We start from the raw sequence: 18,824 nt of genomic DNA, 5'->3' as shown, positions 1-18,824 counted from the left end.
ATCTGGACGTATTGCTCTGATCAAACATGACGTCCCACCCACCTGGCCAATGCTCCTTCAGCGCGATAAGCATGAAGGCGAAGTTCAGGGGACGGTTTACCAGATTGGCAACAGTGCGTAAACTACCAGTCGCTCCTATCAGCCTGAACCAGGACCGACTTTTGCAGATAACGCATACGTTGTATACCCGGAAGACAAGAGCACCGAAAGCGGCATTATCCTCTTCCCAGATTTCATGGGCTATGAGCTTACCAACGCAAAGCTGTGAGAATAACGTCAGATCAGTCATCGGTTGCTGCCAGCACTGACACATTCCCAACAGCATCGCGAACCAATTTGCAGCGCGATAATTATCTAAGCGAGTGTCAATCTCAATAACCAAATGCGCGGTATCTCCATATCAATAGGCTCGGACGAAATTCCCTAGTGGCCAGACTGCGCTGTGCCTACGCCGGGCAGAACGCGTTACCCTCGATTTATTCTTAGCGAAGCAATTCATCGCGCAACCAGCCTGCTGGCGAACTCGCACGTGATCTTTAGATGCTTGTGACAGTAAAAACATGCGAATTCCTTAAGACTACGATTGAGATTGATCTGAACTCTACGAAGCCCCGTCACTCCTACAGCAGTCTGGTTTTCTGCATTGCCCTTCATTACATCCGCGCTACTGGGGCTCGCCATGGTTCTGACGAACTTCCACCTTCCTCAACCTGCGGCCAGCTCATTTGTGCTGCTTCATCCTCTCCCTCTCCCTCTAGTGCCAGCGCGTCGGCTCCTATACCATTCCCATGTTTTCGAACACACTTCTTCTTCATGCGTGTCTTGGCAGATCCGTACCAGCCACGCTCCCCCCGACACGAAGGACTTAAGTACGACTACCTTGCTTAAATAGGCCCCTATTGTAGTTCACCTATACAATTCCCATTCTCTCGTAAGGCTATCTAATATCTGTGCGACGGACGCACGCTGTGCCCCCAAAGGCAGATCACGTGCACCCTGAGTGAGCAACATGCTGCCGTTAAGAACAGTAGACGGCCTTGGTGGAGGCCTGCCAAACTGTGATACCTTTATAAGATACTGTTGGGCCAGCAAGATAATAAGTACACACTCTAAGCTACAGGTAGGTCGCCAACGCTTCGAGCACCACCTAGCTCAGTCAGTAAAACTTGCTGTACGCCTACACCGGAGATCGCACGGCTGGCTTTAACGAGTGTATGGTACTTAACAGCTAGACTGCTAACGTTCTTAGGGACCTTTACACGGGCAGCCCTCCCGTACACTTCCTTCAAGATAGATTCAAACCTCAAATGACTCCTTGGATCGACGACATGATCGTTATGTTAATCTACTGCTGGGGGCTAGGAGTTCGCTTCGTCTTTTCCGCGACGTAAGTGCAACCTACTGCGCCCGCAAAGGGCCATTTCTGACCAGTTCCAGTTTTCACACTCTGTAGATATCTTGACTTCACATGAAGCGACACATTTCTGGAAAGAAGTACAGTGCGTTTACAAGCTACGATTGCAAAGCATCATGGTCTTACGGCTTCGCTCTTGCGAAACTGATCGTTCTGGTCCCGATGTCGAACACGCTATACCACCTCCGCAAAAAGACCGTTCCAAGCACAGCGAACGGGCCACCAGGAGGGGGGTAATTTTCACCGAAGAATGCACTTATGCAAGAGTTCCCATGACCGAGGATGTAGTCTTCAGCACCAATACTGAAGTTGCGGTCGGCGAGCGTAAAGCTCACATCTGGTAAGTGCTTTCGTAGCGAGCAGTCAATGGAATAACGTCCGTTTGAACGGCGGACGGCGCCCATATGTTCGTTACTTCGAAGCGTCAGCGTGGCCTTCTCGTCGAAGCATAGATAACGTACATGAGTAAGGCGAGAGTCGTCGGAAGAACGAGCATAGAGGCACCTGTGTCGATAGCAGCCCCGATATCAACGAGCTGGATTGTCCAACTGCCGAACGCGATAGACGTCAAGGTCGTTTCCCAAGTAGGTTTATCACGAAGGGGAAGTGTAGCAAGCTGTCCGGTGTAGTGATGGGGATTAGTGCCTCCGAAGATGACTTCGCTTTCATCACCTTCAACGAAAATGCTGCTAAAGTAGAGGGCGAAAATCGGCTTGGTCAAACCCTGGCCGATCATGTTGTAGAACGGCGGTGTTACGAGATCGACGGCTGCGGCGCTGAAGCCTAATCCCAGGATGCCGTCCATCTCCCAGTGAGCCGGACCATGTCCTATCTCTTGAGTAGCTTCTGCAAAGCTTTGGTTCGCGATGGAGAAGGCGCCGACTCCGATCGTGTCCTGAGACATGAAACCAGAGATCCCGTCTCCCTCAGCACCGTAGGATATCTCGAAGCGAGAGCCATTTTTGCTGTAGGAGTTTGATAGTGAGGAGTTATATTGTTGATGTAAGCGGCAAGTGTTCGTTGGACACTTTGAGCTCGTCGCCCACATGTTCGAGCTGCCCGTGTCGAGACCAATCTTGAATATTTGAGGCGGTGTACCTATTGAAACTTGCGCAGAATCTGTGGGAATCAGTCTCCCTCGAGAACAGCGTGCACCCGGGCAGAACTGACATTGTTCGTTATGGTGGTTGAGAAGAGGGAGTCGGTAGCCATTCCTGGTCTCGGGTTGGGAAACGGATAGAGATTCACGGGCAGAGGGGACAATCTAAAAGACTTTAGAATGCTATATCCACAAGCCTTTGCAACCTTCTTACCCAGCTTTGTGTCGTCTGCGGCAAGCGCAAGAGATGTAATCCACCGACACCTAAGATGAGGCAGATTACCAACTTGATCAACATGCTCTTCTCCATAGCGAAGTTCCCCCTCGCCAGCTCTTTCGATTCACCGAGAGGCCAAACCTGCGGTGCGTCGTACGTGACGACCGAGTCTGATGAGTGGGAAAAATTGTGCGTAGCGGTGCGGTTGGTCGAAGTGTGGAGGTGGCAGTCCTCCGGCTCAACTTCGGCAACGACCCACCGACGCGAGTTGACGCGACTTCCTCACCCTGCTTCTCCCCTCCACCTCCCCCCCCACCACCACCATGGACGATGACATCGCCGACATCCTCGCCTCCGTCTCCGCCCTCGACCAGTCAGGTAAACAGCTAGAGACACAAGACACTGAAGTCGGAGATGATCGGCTGGCTGAATGAAGGGGTGTGCCGTTGGCACAAGGAGGTGCCGTGTTCTAGTTGAGAAGAGCAGAGTGAAGACGGTGAAGGCGGACCTGGGGAGGAGAAATGAGGGAGAGATGACGAACCGCGTTGGCCCAGACATCAAATGTCGAATGTGCTGGAGTGTACACCATCTTGAATCACTTTATTGGCCGCTATGCTGCGAGAGGGTATAGTAAATTACGTCCTCCACGGTCCAGGCATGCTTTCCAGTTTTGTTCTATCGCAGAAATTGCGAAAGCTCGCACCTCCACGTCGTTGCACTCAAATCTCTGATGGCTCAGAGCTTAGAGATCTGTCCAGTGTACTTCCTCCACAGCTTCTACGCTAGCTCTCCTTTGTTGCTGCTCTCGCCTCGTCTTTGCTGCAATAGCCGCTTACAAGCCGTCCTCAAACAGTCCTTTGATGCCCGTCGACGTGTGGCCATCAGCTTGTGTATTCATCTCTAAGCGCGTAGCTGCGCGTTTCTTTCTCCGCTTGTAGTACTATACTCGCCGACGCTTGGGATCAAGATGTTGTGCTAGGTTGGAACCTCACACTGGCCTGCAGGCTATAGAAAAGAATACAGTGACAAATATATATTAGCCGCCTAAGCTGTAAACGCCCGACCAGCACGATTTTGTGCCGGCACGTGTTATCCGCTTTGTCTTTGAGCGATCGTCGTCCGCGTGCACGGTGCTGAAGGGCAGTACGCGGGACATCACTGTGATCTGCCAGAGCACGGTATGGCAGGCCAAGAGGAACACGTTGTGCCAGTACCTCACTGGCTCGGTCAGGCATATTCACTTACCGTAGGGCTGGTGCAGGATGGGATCGACGTGGTACCTGCACCACTAGAGGGACAAAGCGCCAGCAACCAGCAACCAGCAATGACAGCTGGCCATAATGCGACCCTAGACGCTTCTACAATGTGTGGCTATGCACAAAGCGCCACTGCGAAGGCACCGAGTTAGGAAGAACAAGGACGTTAATCTGCGTTTTTCTGCATTTTTGCGGAGGTGCAGATAAGCCCGCCGGTACACACTAATGCGCGCATAACTCGCGCCTATCTCACGAAGTCCCTTCGTCCGCCACTAATATTGCCACTACACGCCCAATATGGGTTGATCGGCATCGAACTTTGGCCACCCTACTCTTTAGTATGAGAGCTTCTGCTCTGATACTTCAGATGTGGAAACAGTCACACGACTATAATCATGTAGGTAGAAGCAGTTGGAGCTGTTATCGGTAGCGCTAATGAAGTGATCAATAGCTTCACGAGCACGCAGTAAACCTCGTTAACGAGTGAGATAGTAATGGAGTGACAGCTACAGAATACTGACTACTGAGGAGAACTTTACTAACAAGTAGATGAGAGCGTCAGAAGATAAAGTCTATGAACCTGGCTCGCGACGTGGGGTGGCTCGTGACGTAGGGAGGGACGTTATACGAGCTTCCAAGTCTGGACGCGTCGCATGCGTGGGTGTCTTAAGAGCGCGAAAGTAGATTGCGGTGTGTCGTTGAAAGCATTATTAGCAACGTAAGAACTCGAGATAGAATTATTGACAGCCCGGACAACTAGGGCTCCAGAATTTATGTCTTAGTTGAGCTAATTGTCCATATTCAATAGAAAAGAGATGTGTTTCTCCTAGGACAACTGTATTATGTCTCGATGAAGCCATAGCAACCTATAACGGTCGCATATCTACCCTCCGTAGTCGCAGTTGTCGAGATAGTGGTCGCGATTGTCTTGTCGCAAGCTCCGGACACTACAATACCTGGATTAAGTCATTGGCTAAAGAGATCAATCCGAACACCTCCCGAAGTGTGACGTTTCAACATGTTCCTCCTTAGATAGCCAACGATTCATAGCTGCATTTTGTGCCAATACGATATGGTTCCCAGCGGCTGCCACCCGACACGCAGTTTCGAAACGAGAGTCTTGGCGGGGAAGAAGTGGGCAAGCTTGACAAACTCGGCGGCTAACATTAGCGCCGATTCTCACTTACTCTTTCACTTCCACATATTCGTGAAACATTGTTGTCGGGCGTATTTCGTACTTTCATGGCAACACGACAGTCTAAAGGAGCGAAGCAGCGCTTCGTTCATCACAACGGCTTCCGCAAAAGTCCTCGACTTGCGCACGCGTCAAAAACGAAGCAGCAAGAACAATCGCAACATCACCAGCAGCTCCCATCACCAGCTTCAACGTGTGCGCCACGAACGCGCAAGATCTCCCAGATTCAGCACGCTGAGACCGAAGTCGCCGAAGACACAGAGCCTTGTCGCAAACGACAGCGGATTGCGCGGAAAAGCTATATTGCCGTACCTCCACCACCTTGTGAGCCGGTGGCATATTGGGCGGCGTTCCGCGAGTGGCCTGCATCTGGGATGTCGAAGCCAGATAGCGCGTCTACATCAGGATCGAAACAGAAAGGCTCATCTACGCATCCCTCTGAGAAAAGAAAGCGACTCGAGGAGAATGGAGTATACATGAAGGCTTCAGTACTGCTAAAGAAAGAAAGCAAGAAGTTGTGTGAGGGGCTGTTGAGGGGACAGCAAGTACCTAGCTTGTTTCCTTGCTATCCAGCGTCAAAACTAGAAGATGTTCTCGAGCGTGTGCATGAGCTCAACGAGGCGAGACTCCAATGAGACGTCATGCCGTGGGTTGTGCCTTCTGCGGAGAACCTACACTTCTCTGGCGTGATCGATCGCGATTATATTGGAGAAGAAGTTGACACCGAGTGGATTCGATGTCAGACAATGGGGTCGTCCAGATCAAAGCCCGATTTTGCCGCTGGCTTGAAGATTTCCGCGTTTTCAGGAGAAGAGGACACAAAGCTGCAAAACTATTGCACAGCGCAACGACCTTATGTATTCACCCCCGATCTCGCGTTCCCGTTCTTGATATGTAAAGCAAAGACAGGCAGGATCGGCCTCGATAATGCCGACACACAGAATATTCACAGCGCAAGTATTGCTACCAGGGCAATACTGAGTTTGTACACGTCCACGTTTGGCATCGATCACGAGACTACGAAGGATCTTTTCGGGCGCATACTCGTATTCAATGTATTCCACAACAACCGGGTGGTGAACTTGTACGGTCACTATGCAGTGCCGGATGGCGCCGTGGGCAAGGAATCGTTTACGTATTTCCGACACGATATAGCTATGTTCAGTCTGACCCTTTATGGAGGAAAGGAGAGATTCAGGCCTTATAATTTCGTGAGGAAATTGTATGAAGAGTTTGGCCCTCAACACCTTGCGCGAATTCGTCAGGCGGTGCAGTCAATGCCGAAACCTACGGCTCGCACTGGCCTCTCCTTTGCAGCATCCGATGTCACATTGGGAGAGGGGGGCTCGCAGACGGATTCTGAGATCGCATCCCAGGCAGACGAAGCATTCAAATTACCCAACGAACCTGCTAGTGTATCACAAAATCGAGAGCTGGCGAGCATGAGAGTGCAACTAGACAGATTGTTGCAGCAGATGGACGAGCAGGGAGAGGAAAGCAGGAGGGGGGAAGATGCTGTCAAGCAACAAATGCAGCAACAGAAAGAGGAGAGCAAGAAGAGAGAGGAGGAGAGCAAGAAAAGAGAGGAGGAGAGCAAGAAGAGGGAGGAGGAGAGCAAGAAGAGAGAGGACGCCCTCGAGCGGAGACTTGACCAGATGGTGATTATTGTCGCAGAACCAGCGAAATGAACAAGTGTGGGGAGGATGATGAGAGGAGTGTCGGGAGTCGGTAAGAAGGACAAAGGCATCTTCTGCAACAACCCATTCAGGGAAGCAGATCGAATCACAGCTACACATTTGATTCCGTGACGGCACGAACGTTTTGGTGTCAAGACTCCATGGAAGGCAAGCTTCGACGTAAAGATAACATGCTACTACGTCCAAAGACCATATGTCGACCTCCACACCATAGCAAGGTATAACAGCATTGCTTTCGAGCTCTGGCGCAAGATAGCCGACTGTGCCGCACACCCGGACCTGTGGTATATCAAACCCCAGGTTCCGGGCGACAAGCTGAACCTCGATCGACGATGACGCTCCCAAGCTCAACCATTCCCAATTTGGCAGGTTTCAAATCGTTGTGGATCCATCCGGCAACGTGGAGAGCAGATAAACCTCATGCGATTTCAGCCGTGCCCGCATAGAGCATACACGCTTGAATCCCAACACGCACACCCATACCCGCCAATCGACACACGGACTGATCTATACCTGCTGATCCACTCTCACCATGTAATTACTTGCCCTCTTCAACACTACATTGACGACCACTGACGAACGTCCAGGTGTACCCACATTACTACGGTTAAGGTCGTCGTAGACGCGAACGGTCGCCGTCGAACGGTCACAGAGGTCAGGCGAGTTGACTGCAGAAGAGCAAATTGTCCGACGTCAGACTCGAACCTAAACAGGCGGCGCAACGCATATCCTGTCTCGCACTTGGACAAAGGCCAACACGACCTCAGATTACTTAGGTGATATCAGAGAAGCTACGACTACCATCACTAAGGATTGATATGCATGCTGAAGATGAAACGTACAAGACGTCTTATGCTGGTATATTTAGTGGTTTAGAACTTTTGACCGGCCTCCTTTCTTTCTCAACTATTCGTCTTTCATCTTGACATGTGCGCTAATAGAGCTCGACCGATCCTGAAAATGATCTTATGCCGAAATCCTGTATGCTTTGTTTATCCTGTCTATTTCACCTCGCTCATCCTCTCTGATTGACTTTTCGACAACCACCGGTCCAACTTTCGCAATGCGCTTTCGTCGTGATGCCGTGCGGAAGTGCTGTAATCTTCATCGATCCAGCCAGGTGTCCCTCCAGATAGTAGCGCCTCTCCAAACTTTCTGCAAGACCCAAAATCAAGGATAATAGGCTGGTCGTCTTGGTCCATAGCTATGTTCAGAGGGTTAAGATCATTATGCGCAAGTCCCAGAGAATGGAGTTGCTCAATTCCCGCTCTAATACCGCTCATGCAAGCAGTAACGTCAAATGCTCGCGGATCATCGTCGAATCTATATTGTAATATGATATCGTATTTCTGCAAAGCGATACCAGCAATCCGGCCCTGTTTCGATATGCATCCATGATATCGCACCAAATTTCTGTGCCCGTAAGGCTTGAGGATCTCTAAGACTTGAGCTTCTTCGACAAGCATCCTTGGGAGCAGTTTAGTTTCTTCTAGATCGTCAAGGCAAAGGAGCTTGGGCCGTTTGATATAGTATCGCTTCATATCATTATCGTCCGCAACAATTGTCAAGCCAGCTGTCATTTCCGGATAGATGACTTCGTCGGATATCCGACGAAGGTTCTCTCTCAAGTCCTCCACTGTCAAGTCATACTTTCGAACTCCGGAGACCTGGCCGAACCAGGCGCTATTGTAGGTATCGACGAACGAGAATGTCGTGCGTAATACAGATCCTGTGTCAATGTCTTCAACCTCGCAGAGATCTGTGAGATCTTGCTTCGAGGCGATCTGTGGCCGGTCTGAAGGCGAATCTTGCAACATGTGAAGCTTAACGCATACGTTCAGAAGCCAAAAGGCGAGCGGAGTCTTAAAGCATCCCTTGTGTGGATCAAGGCAGTGGTTTCGTGATCAATTGTTCCGATGATGACGCATGTAAGACGAAGATCAAGGATGTTGTTGCGCGAAGAAAGGTGCACTCGCGCTTTGCGAATGGTAGTTGCCTACTATTGCATCAAACGCACAGGGCAAGTTGTGCTGGCGCTAGCTTGACTAGGGCCAGCACAACTTGCCCTGTGCGCTGTGAATCCAATGTTCAATCACTATTCTCATGCAACACTTCGTTATACCGCGTATGCGGAGATTAAACAACTATGTCCAGACCCGCCAACCTCCAGACCGCAGAGCTGCGACTACGTATTTTGCAACAAGTCGAGTCGTACCGAATCCGTTTGCTTCCTCTCAAGCAGACAGAGAAAGATCGAGAGCTACACGAGATTTCGAAAGAGTTGGTCTTGGAGCAGCAAGTTGCGCAGAATTGCGCATCTTTGGTTCGAAGATCGGCAAGGCAGATGTTTGCTGGTGTATGACAACGCAGACAGCCTCGACGACGAGAGCGACCCCTACTTCGTCGATTTGCAGCACTATCTGCCTGATGCGCCGGGTGTCGAGATCATCATCACCACACGGAGCCAGACAGCGACGGGCACGACCGAGCTTCAAGCCATAGAAGTATGAAAGCTCGCACCTGCAGAAGCAATAGACATGTTCATGCGCTGCGGCAAGCTCGGCGATGCTGCTGGATCTGTTCGTACGGAAACGGCACTGATCGTGGCCGAGCTCGATGACTTAGCATTGGCCGTGACACTGGCAGACGCCTACGTGGCAGCGACCCCACGTATCCGCTCGAACCTTGCCGACTACCTGCCGGAGGAAGCGTTCACGTGAACGTGGAGGTGACCGCTGAACTGCGAAAGCATACCCGCTCGACCTTCTAGAAGCCACGAAAACTTGTGCTTGACTATGTAGTATGGGACCCCACCCAGTATCTGTGTCTCGGTGCTGTTGCGCCTGCCATAGTGACTCGAATTGATCTTGTCATCCTTCGAGGCATGAAGTGAAGTTCCAATGCGACGAAGACTCCTCAGCCTCACCTCATCTGAAAGTCAATCCACGCCATGATGCTTACCCCTGTCGTGCATCTGGGCTAGATCCGCGGGTGAAAGCTGAAGGCCACGGCATATGGCGCCAGGTGAGTATGCGCGACGGTGGCTGACATCAACCCGAACGACCGACAAAAATTGTTTGTGAAAGGGGAGCCCATGTTCGACATGCTCTTGTCCGAAAAACTGCACGGAAAATATCGACACTTTCTCCCGGGACAAACGCTCCATGATGATTACCAGTTCTTCGGGTATGCGAACAACACGCTAAGCAAGAGCAGATGCAGGCAGGTCCTCGTTATGGCCAGATGACCAGCGCTGTTGGTTGCAGTAGCTTGAGGCTGGGACACGCTCGGCGTGGTCGTATTGCCAGATGTGCTCGCAGTCGTTGCATCGCCAGATGCACCAATCAGACCTGGAAGCAGAGATTCTCCTTCCACGAGCACCAGCGCCATGCCACTCTAGTGTAATGACTGAATGTTAGCGGGATCAGCAGAGTTGATAAGGTTGCTCTTACCAGTAAGTGCCATTGTATATGGCAGTGGAAGAACCAGGCGCCAGGATTGTCGGTCACGTATCTGAGACTAGGTCAGTTCATAGGTAAAAACGTGCTCAGCAGGCGCGATGAAGCTTGCCTGATAGCTGCCCAACCGGCTGCTGGTAATTCAACCGTATCGCGATAAGGAGGATCATGCATGTTGATCACGGATGGTGAAGCGTTCATGACCGAAGAAAATGGGAGCGAACCGGTGCCCGTACCCAAGATCCAAAATTTGTGCCCATGCAGATGCATTGGGTGACCCATCTGCCGTGGTACAGTCGTTAGCATCGGCGAGAAGGGCAAAGTCTTGCTAAGGATCTGAACATACCGTGTCCATCGAGGCATCTGCGATTTGCATGATGATATCGATAGTAGAATTACTAGGCATGTGCAAGGTCGTATTGGCGGTCCAGCCATCTGATCTATTTCCATGCAGAACAGGTGTCTTAGCCTCTGTATAAGGGGCTTTGTCCACGACCCATACCACTGGAGCGGTTTGATTAATCGTGAAGATCCTTGTGATATCTGCTGGAGCGGTAGGCGGCATATTTGGGAGAAGAGGAGCCAGCAGTTTTTCATTCAGCACAGAAGCTTGAGCTTTAGCCGAGCCATTCAGCAACATCCAGGTTGATTGCGGCTTATCGCATGAAGTATTATTGTTGTCGTGCCTCCCATCGCTGATGTCGACAATCACTTGATCTTGGATTACCTGCTGCATGTCCCCGACCGGGTAGGATGCAAAGCGGAGGTAGTACTGCCCTGGTGGTTGATTGAGTCTGATCATGACTGAATAGCGTTGGCCAATAGCAATTGGCAGCACCTGAGATATTCATCAGTGTGAACGACCTATGCCGGGGGAAGTGCAAAGCGACCTTGACCTCCTGCATCTCCACATAGAGCCCATCAGCAGCAAACACGAACATTGTATGTGCATCCAGCGAGACTTGTAACTTGCTAGTGGCGGCGGCATTGACCAGATGAAGCGCAAGCCAGCCTTGAGAACGGATTTTAGTTATTGTGAGCAAAGCGGCGGTCGTATTCGTGCACGTAACTGGCGGAAGTGAATCGATGCTGTAGCCAGGATTGAACATCATTGGTGGCGTACATCCGAGCGCGTTAAGAGATGACATCTCCATCCCACCCTCAGCTTTGTCTGCTATAAGCTCTACCGTCGACGTCGCACGCCTCATCATGGCCATAGACATCGATGCAGTCGGGTTCATTGACATAGCGTCCGTCGTAGTAGCGCAGTTGTTCACACAACTTGCCATAGTGGAGCCCGAGTCCATAGAGTGGGACATGCTGGAGGCTTTGGAGGCCACCTCGGAAGATGTTATATTGAGGTCGAGTCCAGGTCCTGCCATGAGTAAGTTGTTGGGAAGACATTGAACTCTTCCGTGACCATTAGCCAACAAGCTATCGACACAACCAGGGAATGCGCCCGTCCGAAAGTACTGTTGATAGACTGCATTCGAGGGATCGTGATACCAATCTGCGAGGAGCAGGGGCGTTGCGTCTTTCTCTGCCTGGAGGAGAGCGCTCTCCTCGGCCTCGGTCTGAGCCAGACTTTGGAAAGGCCGGCGTAGAGACGGGGATGGGTGTATGAGGAGCGGCCCGCGTATAGCATCGTTATAATATGACTTGAAATGCGAGTGGTACCAGTAAAAGCCATACTGGTCCCCGAGGGGCATATGGTAGGTGAAGTTGCCGCCGGGTGGTATCGCAAACTGGATGTCACGCGAGTTAGCACAAACAGCGCAATCGCATAGGTGAATGGAACTCCCACCTGCGTAACCCCTGGTACACCGTCCATATCCGGAGTGCCTCGTTGAAGTAGTCCTGATCCACGTGTCACGTCAATACGATGGGCTTGGAAGCAGGTGTGGAATAAAGGTCTTGAATGATGCACACACCGTGCCAATGAATTGTATTCTCCACATCGAGGTCGTTGAAGACTGTCACCTCAAGAATGTCGCCCTGGTTTGCCTCGATCAAGGGCCCGGGTTGCTGGCCATTGATCAGATAGACTTGGCGAGCAAAGCCATCTGCAAGCTTATTAGCCGTGTAGGGGATGCGAAGGCAGTCAGATGCAAGGGCTCTCATATGCGAAGGCAGACGGACCGGGAGATCGTTCTCCACTGTGCAGCGTGAGATTGTAGGAGCGCGTCGCAGCAGACACCGAGAACACGCCGCACGCAAGCACAATAGCAGCGGTGCACGTCCACATCATTCCAGCGAGAGCAGGCTCGTGAAGGAAGCCAATGTAGCAGACGCGTGAAGGAAGCCAATATAGCAGGTGCGTGAAAGAAGCGAATAGAGCAGGCGCGTGAAGGAAGCGAATGCAACAGGCGTGTGAAGGAAGCGAATGCAGCAGGCGCGTGAAGGAGGCTAATATAGCCGGCGGCGAAGTGGCAGCAGGCAGCAAAGAGCGGTAGGATATACACTGCCTGGCATGGTCGAGCGCGCGGACTGGGTCATGAAGTGGGGAGACCTACGCCAAGAGCGCCGCGCTTGGCCTCGCAAGGGCACGCGGCCGGGCACATACGAAACGAAGTTCGTTTCGCCTCCTTCTATTTCCAGTTTGATTGGCTAGACTCTCGAGCCGGGGCGGTGGTGGCGAAGGCGACAAAATCGACCTCGCAAAACAGCAACTGATGAAAACCCGCTGAACGCCGCCTGGAGTCTGTGGTGAACCAACGCGCGACTTGTGCGGCGAGCTGGTGGGTGTCCGCCAAGGAATGCGCAATTTGTGCGGCGGGACGCATTCGTCACACACTGCGGCATGCGCGATTTGTGCGCGACGGCCGTTGCCCTTTCTACGCCGTGCATCGCGTGCAGCGACGAGAAGTCTCGGTCGCCACGAGAGCCACTTGTGCCTCCCTCACGGACCCAATATTTTGGTCGTGCACCGTAGTGGCCGGATTTTTTCCATATACGCATCCAACTTTTCTGGATTCTCTGGACGCTGGATCGTTGGTTCACCTGCAATGTCGACCCCCGAAATCATTTCTCTGCAATCGCTCCTCCAGACGGTGTTCCTCGTGCCCAACGCTCATTGCCCCACGTGTGCCGTGTTCATCGATGGCTTCCTCGCTCGTCTGGATCCTCCGCCTGCATCGGTCGCGACTTCAATCGTGTCGCACACTGTGACCGTCCGCCACGACCCGTCGTTGACGCCGCGCATGATTGCAAAAGCGCTGGACGAGGCGGGTTATGAGGTTGAACCAACCAGTCTGAAGGCTGCCCGAGATGCAGCATCCGGGTCAGGCTCGCGTGACGAAGGCCTCGACACTCGATCGACCACCTTTCTGGGCACCTTGATGCGCTGCGTGGGGCGAGAAAAGGAATTGGATGAGGAGACGAAGAAGAAGCGGCACCAGACCCATTGCGAGCTTTGTCGCGCCCAGCAGACTGGAGACAATGGCTCTTCCAGCCAATTCGCCGACCAAGGCACGGCAGACCATCTCGCTGTAGTGGTCGATACTCTGTCCTCGCAGCATAGTAGCGTCTTTCAGGCAACCGTATCGATCACAGGAATGAGCTGCAGTTCCTGCGTGGGCAAGATCGTCGCGGCTCTGGAGGACAAGCCGTGGGTGACTTCGGCCCATGTCGCCTTGACGACGCACAGCGCGTCCATCGACTTCAACGGAGAAGAGACCGATGCTGCGCATCTGACCACAATCATCGATGACTTGGGTTACGAGGCGAGCCTGGAAGATGTGACGAAGCTCCCGACAGGGATAGAGTCCAACCCAGGCGCTTGCTCGGACGTGTGGAAAGCATCCTACTCGATCGAAGGGATGACGTGCAGCTCCTGCGTAGGCACCGTCACAGGAGCGATCCGAAGCTTCGGCTGGGTGCAAAGTGTGGACGTCAGTCTTGTTAACAACAGCGCGACGGTCGTCCTCGAAGGCAGAAGTCACGCGGACCTAGTCACCACTGCAGTGGAGGATGGTGGGTACGGTGCTACCCTGAACGACGTGAGCCCCTTCTCCACTGAAGCCGAATCTCGTAACGGGCGCAGATCGGTGTCCATCCAAATTCATGGAATGTACTGTCAGCATTGCACTGGTCGGATTGTTGATGCACTCAATCAATTTGACGGCCGGGTGACTATTGAAAAGGCCCCCACTCAGGAGAACCCGATTGTCACCATCTCGTACGTTCCTAAGGCACCAAATTTCACTATTAGGTGCATTCTCAGTACCATCTCGGCAGCGGATCCGGAGTTCACACCAAGCGTCTACCATCCCCCCACGCTTGAGGAGCGCGCGAGGCAGATGCATGCTCGCGCTCAGCGGCGGATATTCTCTCGTGTCCTCCTTTCGGTTTTCGTCGCTATTCCTACTTTCGTCATTGGCATCGTATACATGGCTCTTGTTCCTATGTATGACTCTGGCCGCCGATACCTGATTGAAACATCACATGGTGTCAGTCGTGCGGAATGGGCATTGTTCGCTTTGGCAACTCCTGTCTACTTCTTTGCAGCCGACATTTTCCACCGCCGCACACTCAAAGAACTCTACTCTCTCTGGAGACCAGGCAGCTCGGTCCCTATGCTACGCAGGTTCTACCGCTTCGGAAGCATGAATATGCTAATATCTTTCGGCACTACAATTGCTTACTTCTCATCTATCGTCGAGCTGATCATTGCGGCGGCATCGCATACCACGACGAATTTCAGCAGCAATACGACTTATTTCGACTCAGTTGTGTTTCTAACAATGTTTCTGCTTCTTGGTCGCCTTATTGAGGCATACAGCAAAGCGAAGACCGGAGATGCCGTGTCCACTCTACAGCATCTGCGACCAAGAGAAGCACTCTTAGCGCTACCTGATGATGAGCAGAAAGCTGATGTTCGGATCGAAGCCGTCGGCGTTGATCTGATCGACCTGACCGACGTCGTAAGGGTGGTCCATGGCGGTTCTCCACCTTGGGACGGGGTCGTCGTTTCTGGGGACACTGTTTTCGATGAATCGTCCTTGACTGGCGAGTCGAAGCCGGTGACAAAAACTGCTGGCGACACTGTCTATTCCGGCACCATTAACAGAGGCGGGCCGATTTCGATTGAAATCACTCGTGTGTCGGGCGACTCGATGTTGGATCAAATCATTAAAGTGGTACGCGAGGGCCAGGCGCGCCGCGCGCCGATTGAAAGGGTGGCCGATATACTTACCAGCTACTTTGTCCCAGTTGTTACCCTCGTTGCTATTGCGACGTGGCTAATCTGGCTGGGGCTCGGAGTGTCCGGGACCCTACCGCAAAACTACTTGGATATCGAGGCGGGCGGCTGGCCTTTATGGTCCTTACAGTTCGCTATTGCTGTGTTCGTTATCGCGTGTCCCTGCGGTATCGGCCTTGCGACGCCAACTGCGCTGTTTGTCGGTGGAGGCTTAGCAGCTAAGCACGGCATTCTTGTTAAAGGGGGCGGGGAAGCATTCCAAGAAGCCAGCCGCCTGGACATTGTCGTCTTCGATAAGACCGGCACCCTCACGCAAGGTGGCGATCCCAGAGTGACGGATTCCCAGTTCTTGCTATCTAAGGATTCTGCCTTATGTGAGCATCAGATCCTGGCTGCACTCAAACAAATTGAAGGAAACAGCAGTCACCCAATTGGGAAAGCGGTCCTCGATTTCTGCAATCCAACGCCCCAAACAGGCGTGAAAGCCACGCATATCGAAGAAGTGGCGGGCAAGGGGATGCAAGGGTCTTTTCATGTCCTCGACTGGTCACAAGGCATGGAAATACTGGTGGGAAACGAGGCTCTCATGTCCGATCACGGAATACCCCTCGATAACACAACCTCCGCTACCCTGGACGGATGGAAAGGCCAAGCAAAGTCGGTCGTCATTGTAGCAACGAGAAGTGCTTCAACCCAGGAGAAGACCTGTTGGGAGCCAGCAGTGATTCTGGCAATTTCTGATGCTATCCGGCCGGAGTCCCGCTCTGTTATCGAAGCACTTGCGCGTCAAAACGTGGAAGTGTGGATGCTTTCGGGAGACAACCCAAAAACTGCTTGTGCTGTTGCAGCCATGGTTGGCATACCAGAAGAGCGTGTTATTGCTGGTGTACTTCCAGAGCAAAAAGCTGCCAAAATCCAGTATCTACAGAGGAGCCAGGTGGCAAAGAGGTCGCAATACTTCCTTGGGCTGGGAAGCGTACGTTCGAGTCGAAGAGCGATCGTAGCGATGGTTGGCGATGGCGTGAACGACTCTCCTGCATTGACGATTGCGGATGTTGGTGTCGCTGTAGGTTCTGGATCGGATGTGGCAATATCCTCGGCCGACTTCATCCTCGTCAATCAGGACATGACAACGTTACTGAACTTGGTCAGACTCAGCCGCGTGGTGTTCCGAAGAGTCAAGTTCAACTTCGCCTGGGCTCTTATCTATAACCTCTTGGCTCTGCCTATTGCCGCAGGCGTTCTCTATCCCGTGAAAAGTAATGGGACACGTATCAGGTTGGACCCTGTCTGGGCTAGTCTGGCCATGGCTCTGAGCAGTATCAGCGTGATATGCAGCAGCCTGATTATGAGAAGCAGGCTGCCGGTGGTCGGATTTCGAGCTCGAGGAGTTGACAGGGCTGCATCAAAGGACCAGTGAAAGCGAGGTGAGGCATGTGGTTGAGCCAGTATGCCAGACCATGTACGCGTTAGTGTATCAGTACATATCAAATATTGCATACGGTCTCTGACGTTATGATTGCATTGTCCCGTCATGAAGGCGTGCTATGCTATTGCGGTGAGCTGTTGCAGTTGCACTCGTGTGAAGATCCTGCGGCCATGGAAAGAACTGTGCTTTGTCCATATGCTAGTCACTGATGATTTGAACGTTATGTAGATAAGAGCGTTTCATCCAATGCAGAACAGTCATGATCGGTGAAACCCAACAACTTATTGCAGTGTTCGAGCTACATGAACCTCGAGTACATAACCAGGCATCCATAAGCAACGCGTGACAAGGCTAAATCCCATCACCGCAACCTTGAATAGAAACACGGTTGCCGGGATCTTAGGCGCAAGGCTCCTTCACATTGGTCTTGATCAGCCACCAGTTAATTGGCACTGCTGTCCGATGGCGCAGAAACATGCCAATCTAGTTTCCAGTCAGTGTGATTCGCACTCAAACTCAATCATGAAGTTGGATGACAAACCTGCATCATCCACCAATACGTTACAGTGTTCATTTCCAGCTTCCAGCGAAAGATCGCAATCTGGAAGATGGCCATCCATCCAAAGAGTCCAACTTCGAAGAAAGTAAGCGACAGAAAGTCGGCTTTTGCAGCACGGTACAACATTTTCGGTCCGTATGCGCCTGTCATTGGGGCGATGGAATAGTACTGGAAGACGATGCCGAGCGCTAATGCAAATGCAAAATCTGGGACAAGTAATTCGAAAGGCGTTCCACGAGAGCGAAGAGGTATCATGAAACCACTCACCGATCAGATACTCCGGCCACAGGGTACGGCCATTGATCGTAGCGTTAGTACCGTAGACCAGCCACTCTCCGATGATGTCGCCAATCACGCATCCAGCACCGCAATGACAGACAGCGACAGTGACTGTAGCAAACATCGGCCTCTCACCACTTCCGTGAGAATGGTTGTGGTGGCCGTGCTCTTCTTTGACTTTGCCGTCGTCGTCAACCGACACTTTGCGGGTCTCCGTCGTATCGTGAATACTGTCATATGCCAGATCAGCGTTCCCACCCCGAGTTGAGTGCTCATGTGAAGCCCCCTCGCCACCAGGACCGTGAGGCGAGTGATGAGCAGCATGAGAAGGTGTGGCAGCTCCTCTATGAAGCTTCGGCGGGCGACCATATTTGATGTATGTCCAGAGGGTTATGGGCCACAGATAAAGTGCATTGACAACATAAACGGGTATCCTGCCCAGTGAGTCTCAGCGCAGGCACAGGATGCGGTAGGGGACACGTACATGATAGCCATCATCGACTTCCATCCCCGCCGTAGCACAATGTCAAATGCAATCCATATGGCAACGACGCCAGCGACGCCAATAGAAATTGACGAAATCACAGTCAGCGCAAGAGGTGGATCATATGAAGAATGGGTAGCCGCCATGAGCTAAAGACCAAGCAAGCGTGTAGCTTTTGGACGGGAACAACTGTGACGGTCAGATCAACCGCATGCAAGGCGTTATATTGAAACTGGCGAGCAGTTTGTTGCTTTACAATTGCACGGGCTGCGGAACTGACATCCGCAGGCATCGTTGAGCAATTTGTGCGGATGACATCAACACAGCCGAATGCGCGAGTTGTGCGGGATGACGTCTACTATCCGATGGACGAACATATTCACCGCGCACAATTCGCGCCGACGCGGCAGCTTGAAGTGGCTCATAGGTTTCAGGACATATGCTTGTGCAAGGATTTATACAACAGTCCCACTCCCGGCTGACATAATTATCTCTCACGCGACTAGCTGCACTTTTGGCGCAATTGCGTCAGCTGAT

General features: G+C 52.1%; 7 protein-coding genes across 7 annotated transcripts; 3 read left to right on the top strand and 4 right to left on the bottom strand.

Annotated features, from left to right (window-relative positions):
• Positions 1 to 1,838: 1,838 nt before the first annotated feature.
• APR1_2 (aspartic proteinase precursor) lies at positions 1,839 to 2,823 on the bottom strand (the record flags this gene model as incomplete). The annotated part of the gene is made up of 3 exons (XM_064843247.1): positions 1,839 to 2,533; positions 2,585 to 2,678; positions 2,728 to 2,823. The coding sequence occupies 3 exons, from the start codon at positions 2,821 to 2,823 to the stop codon at positions 1,839 to 1,841; spliced, it is 885 nt and encodes a 294-aa protein (XP_064689144.1).
• A 2,999-nt stretch (positions 2,824 to 5,822) lies between these two features.
• LTS14_010570 (uncharacterized protein) lies at positions 5,823 to 6,869 on the top strand (the record flags this gene model as incomplete). The annotated part of the gene is made up of 1 exon (XM_064843246.1): positions 5,823 to 6,869. The coding sequence occupies one exon, from the start codon at positions 5,823 to 5,825 to the stop codon at positions 6,867 to 6,869; it is 1,047 nt and encodes a 348-aa protein (XP_064689143.1).
• Positions 6,870 to 7,879: 1,010 nt separating this feature from the next.
• Positions 7,880 to 8,695, bottom strand: LTS14_010569 (uncharacterized protein; the record flags this gene model as incomplete). Its single annotated transcript, XM_064843245.1, has 2 exons — positions 7,880 to 8,254; positions 8,285 to 8,695. The coding sequence occupies 2 exons, from the start codon at positions 8,693 to 8,695 to the stop codon at positions 7,880 to 7,882; spliced, it is 786 nt and encodes a 261-aa protein (XP_064689142.1).
• Positions 8,696 to 9,415: 720 nt separating this feature from the next.
• Positions 9,416 to 9,598, top strand: LTS14_010568 (uncharacterized protein; the record flags this gene model as incomplete). Its single annotated transcript, XM_064843244.1, has 1 exon — positions 9,416 to 9,598. The coding sequence occupies one exon, from the start codon at positions 9,416 to 9,418 to the stop codon at positions 9,596 to 9,598; it is 183 nt and encodes a 60-aa protein (XP_064689141.1).
• An 804-nt stretch (positions 9,599 to 10,402) lies between these two features.
• Positions 10,403 to 12,457, bottom strand: LTS14_010567 (uncharacterized protein; the record flags this gene model as incomplete). The annotated part of the gene is made up of 5 exons (XM_064843243.1): positions 10,403 to 10,618; positions 10,683 to 11,174; positions 11,227 to 12,081; positions 12,141 to 12,193; positions 12,268 to 12,457. 5 exons carry the CDS (start codon positions 12,455 to 12,457, stop codon positions 10,403 to 10,405), a joined length of 1,806 nt encoding a protein of 601 aa, XP_064689140.1.
• An 884-nt stretch (positions 12,458 to 13,341) lies between these two features.
• Positions 13,342 to 16,956, top strand: LTS14_010566 (uncharacterized protein; the record flags this gene model as incomplete). Its single annotated transcript, XM_064843242.1, has 1 exon — positions 13,342 to 16,956. One exon carries the CDS (start codon positions 13,342 to 13,344, stop codon positions 16,954 to 16,956), a length of 3,615 nt encoding a protein of 1,204 aa, XP_064689139.1.
• A 408-nt stretch (positions 16,957 to 17,364) lies between these two features.
• Positions 17,365 to 18,298, bottom strand: LTS14_010565 (uncharacterized protein; the record flags this gene model as incomplete). The annotated part of the gene is made up of 4 exons (XM_064843241.1): positions 17,365 to 17,448; positions 17,507 to 17,730; positions 17,792 to 18,237; positions 18,288 to 18,298. The coding sequence occupies 4 exons, from the start codon at positions 18,296 to 18,298 to the stop codon at positions 17,365 to 17,367; spliced, it is 765 nt and encodes a 254-aa protein (XP_064689138.1).
• Positions 18,299 to 18,824: the final 526 nt, after the last annotated feature.

Source organism: Recurvomyces mirabilis, assembly GCF_035927965.1.
Source record: "Recurvomyces mirabilis strain CCFEE 5264 chromosome Unknown scaffold_45, whole genome shotgun sequence".
Classification (NCBI taxonomy): Eukaryota; Fungi; Ascomycota; class Dothideomycetes; order Mycosphaerellales; family Teratosphaeriaceae; genus Recurvomyces; species Recurvomyces mirabilis.
The sequence above is the reverse complement of the archived record's forward strand: the minus strand, read 5'-3'. Positions and strand labels throughout refer to the sequence as shown.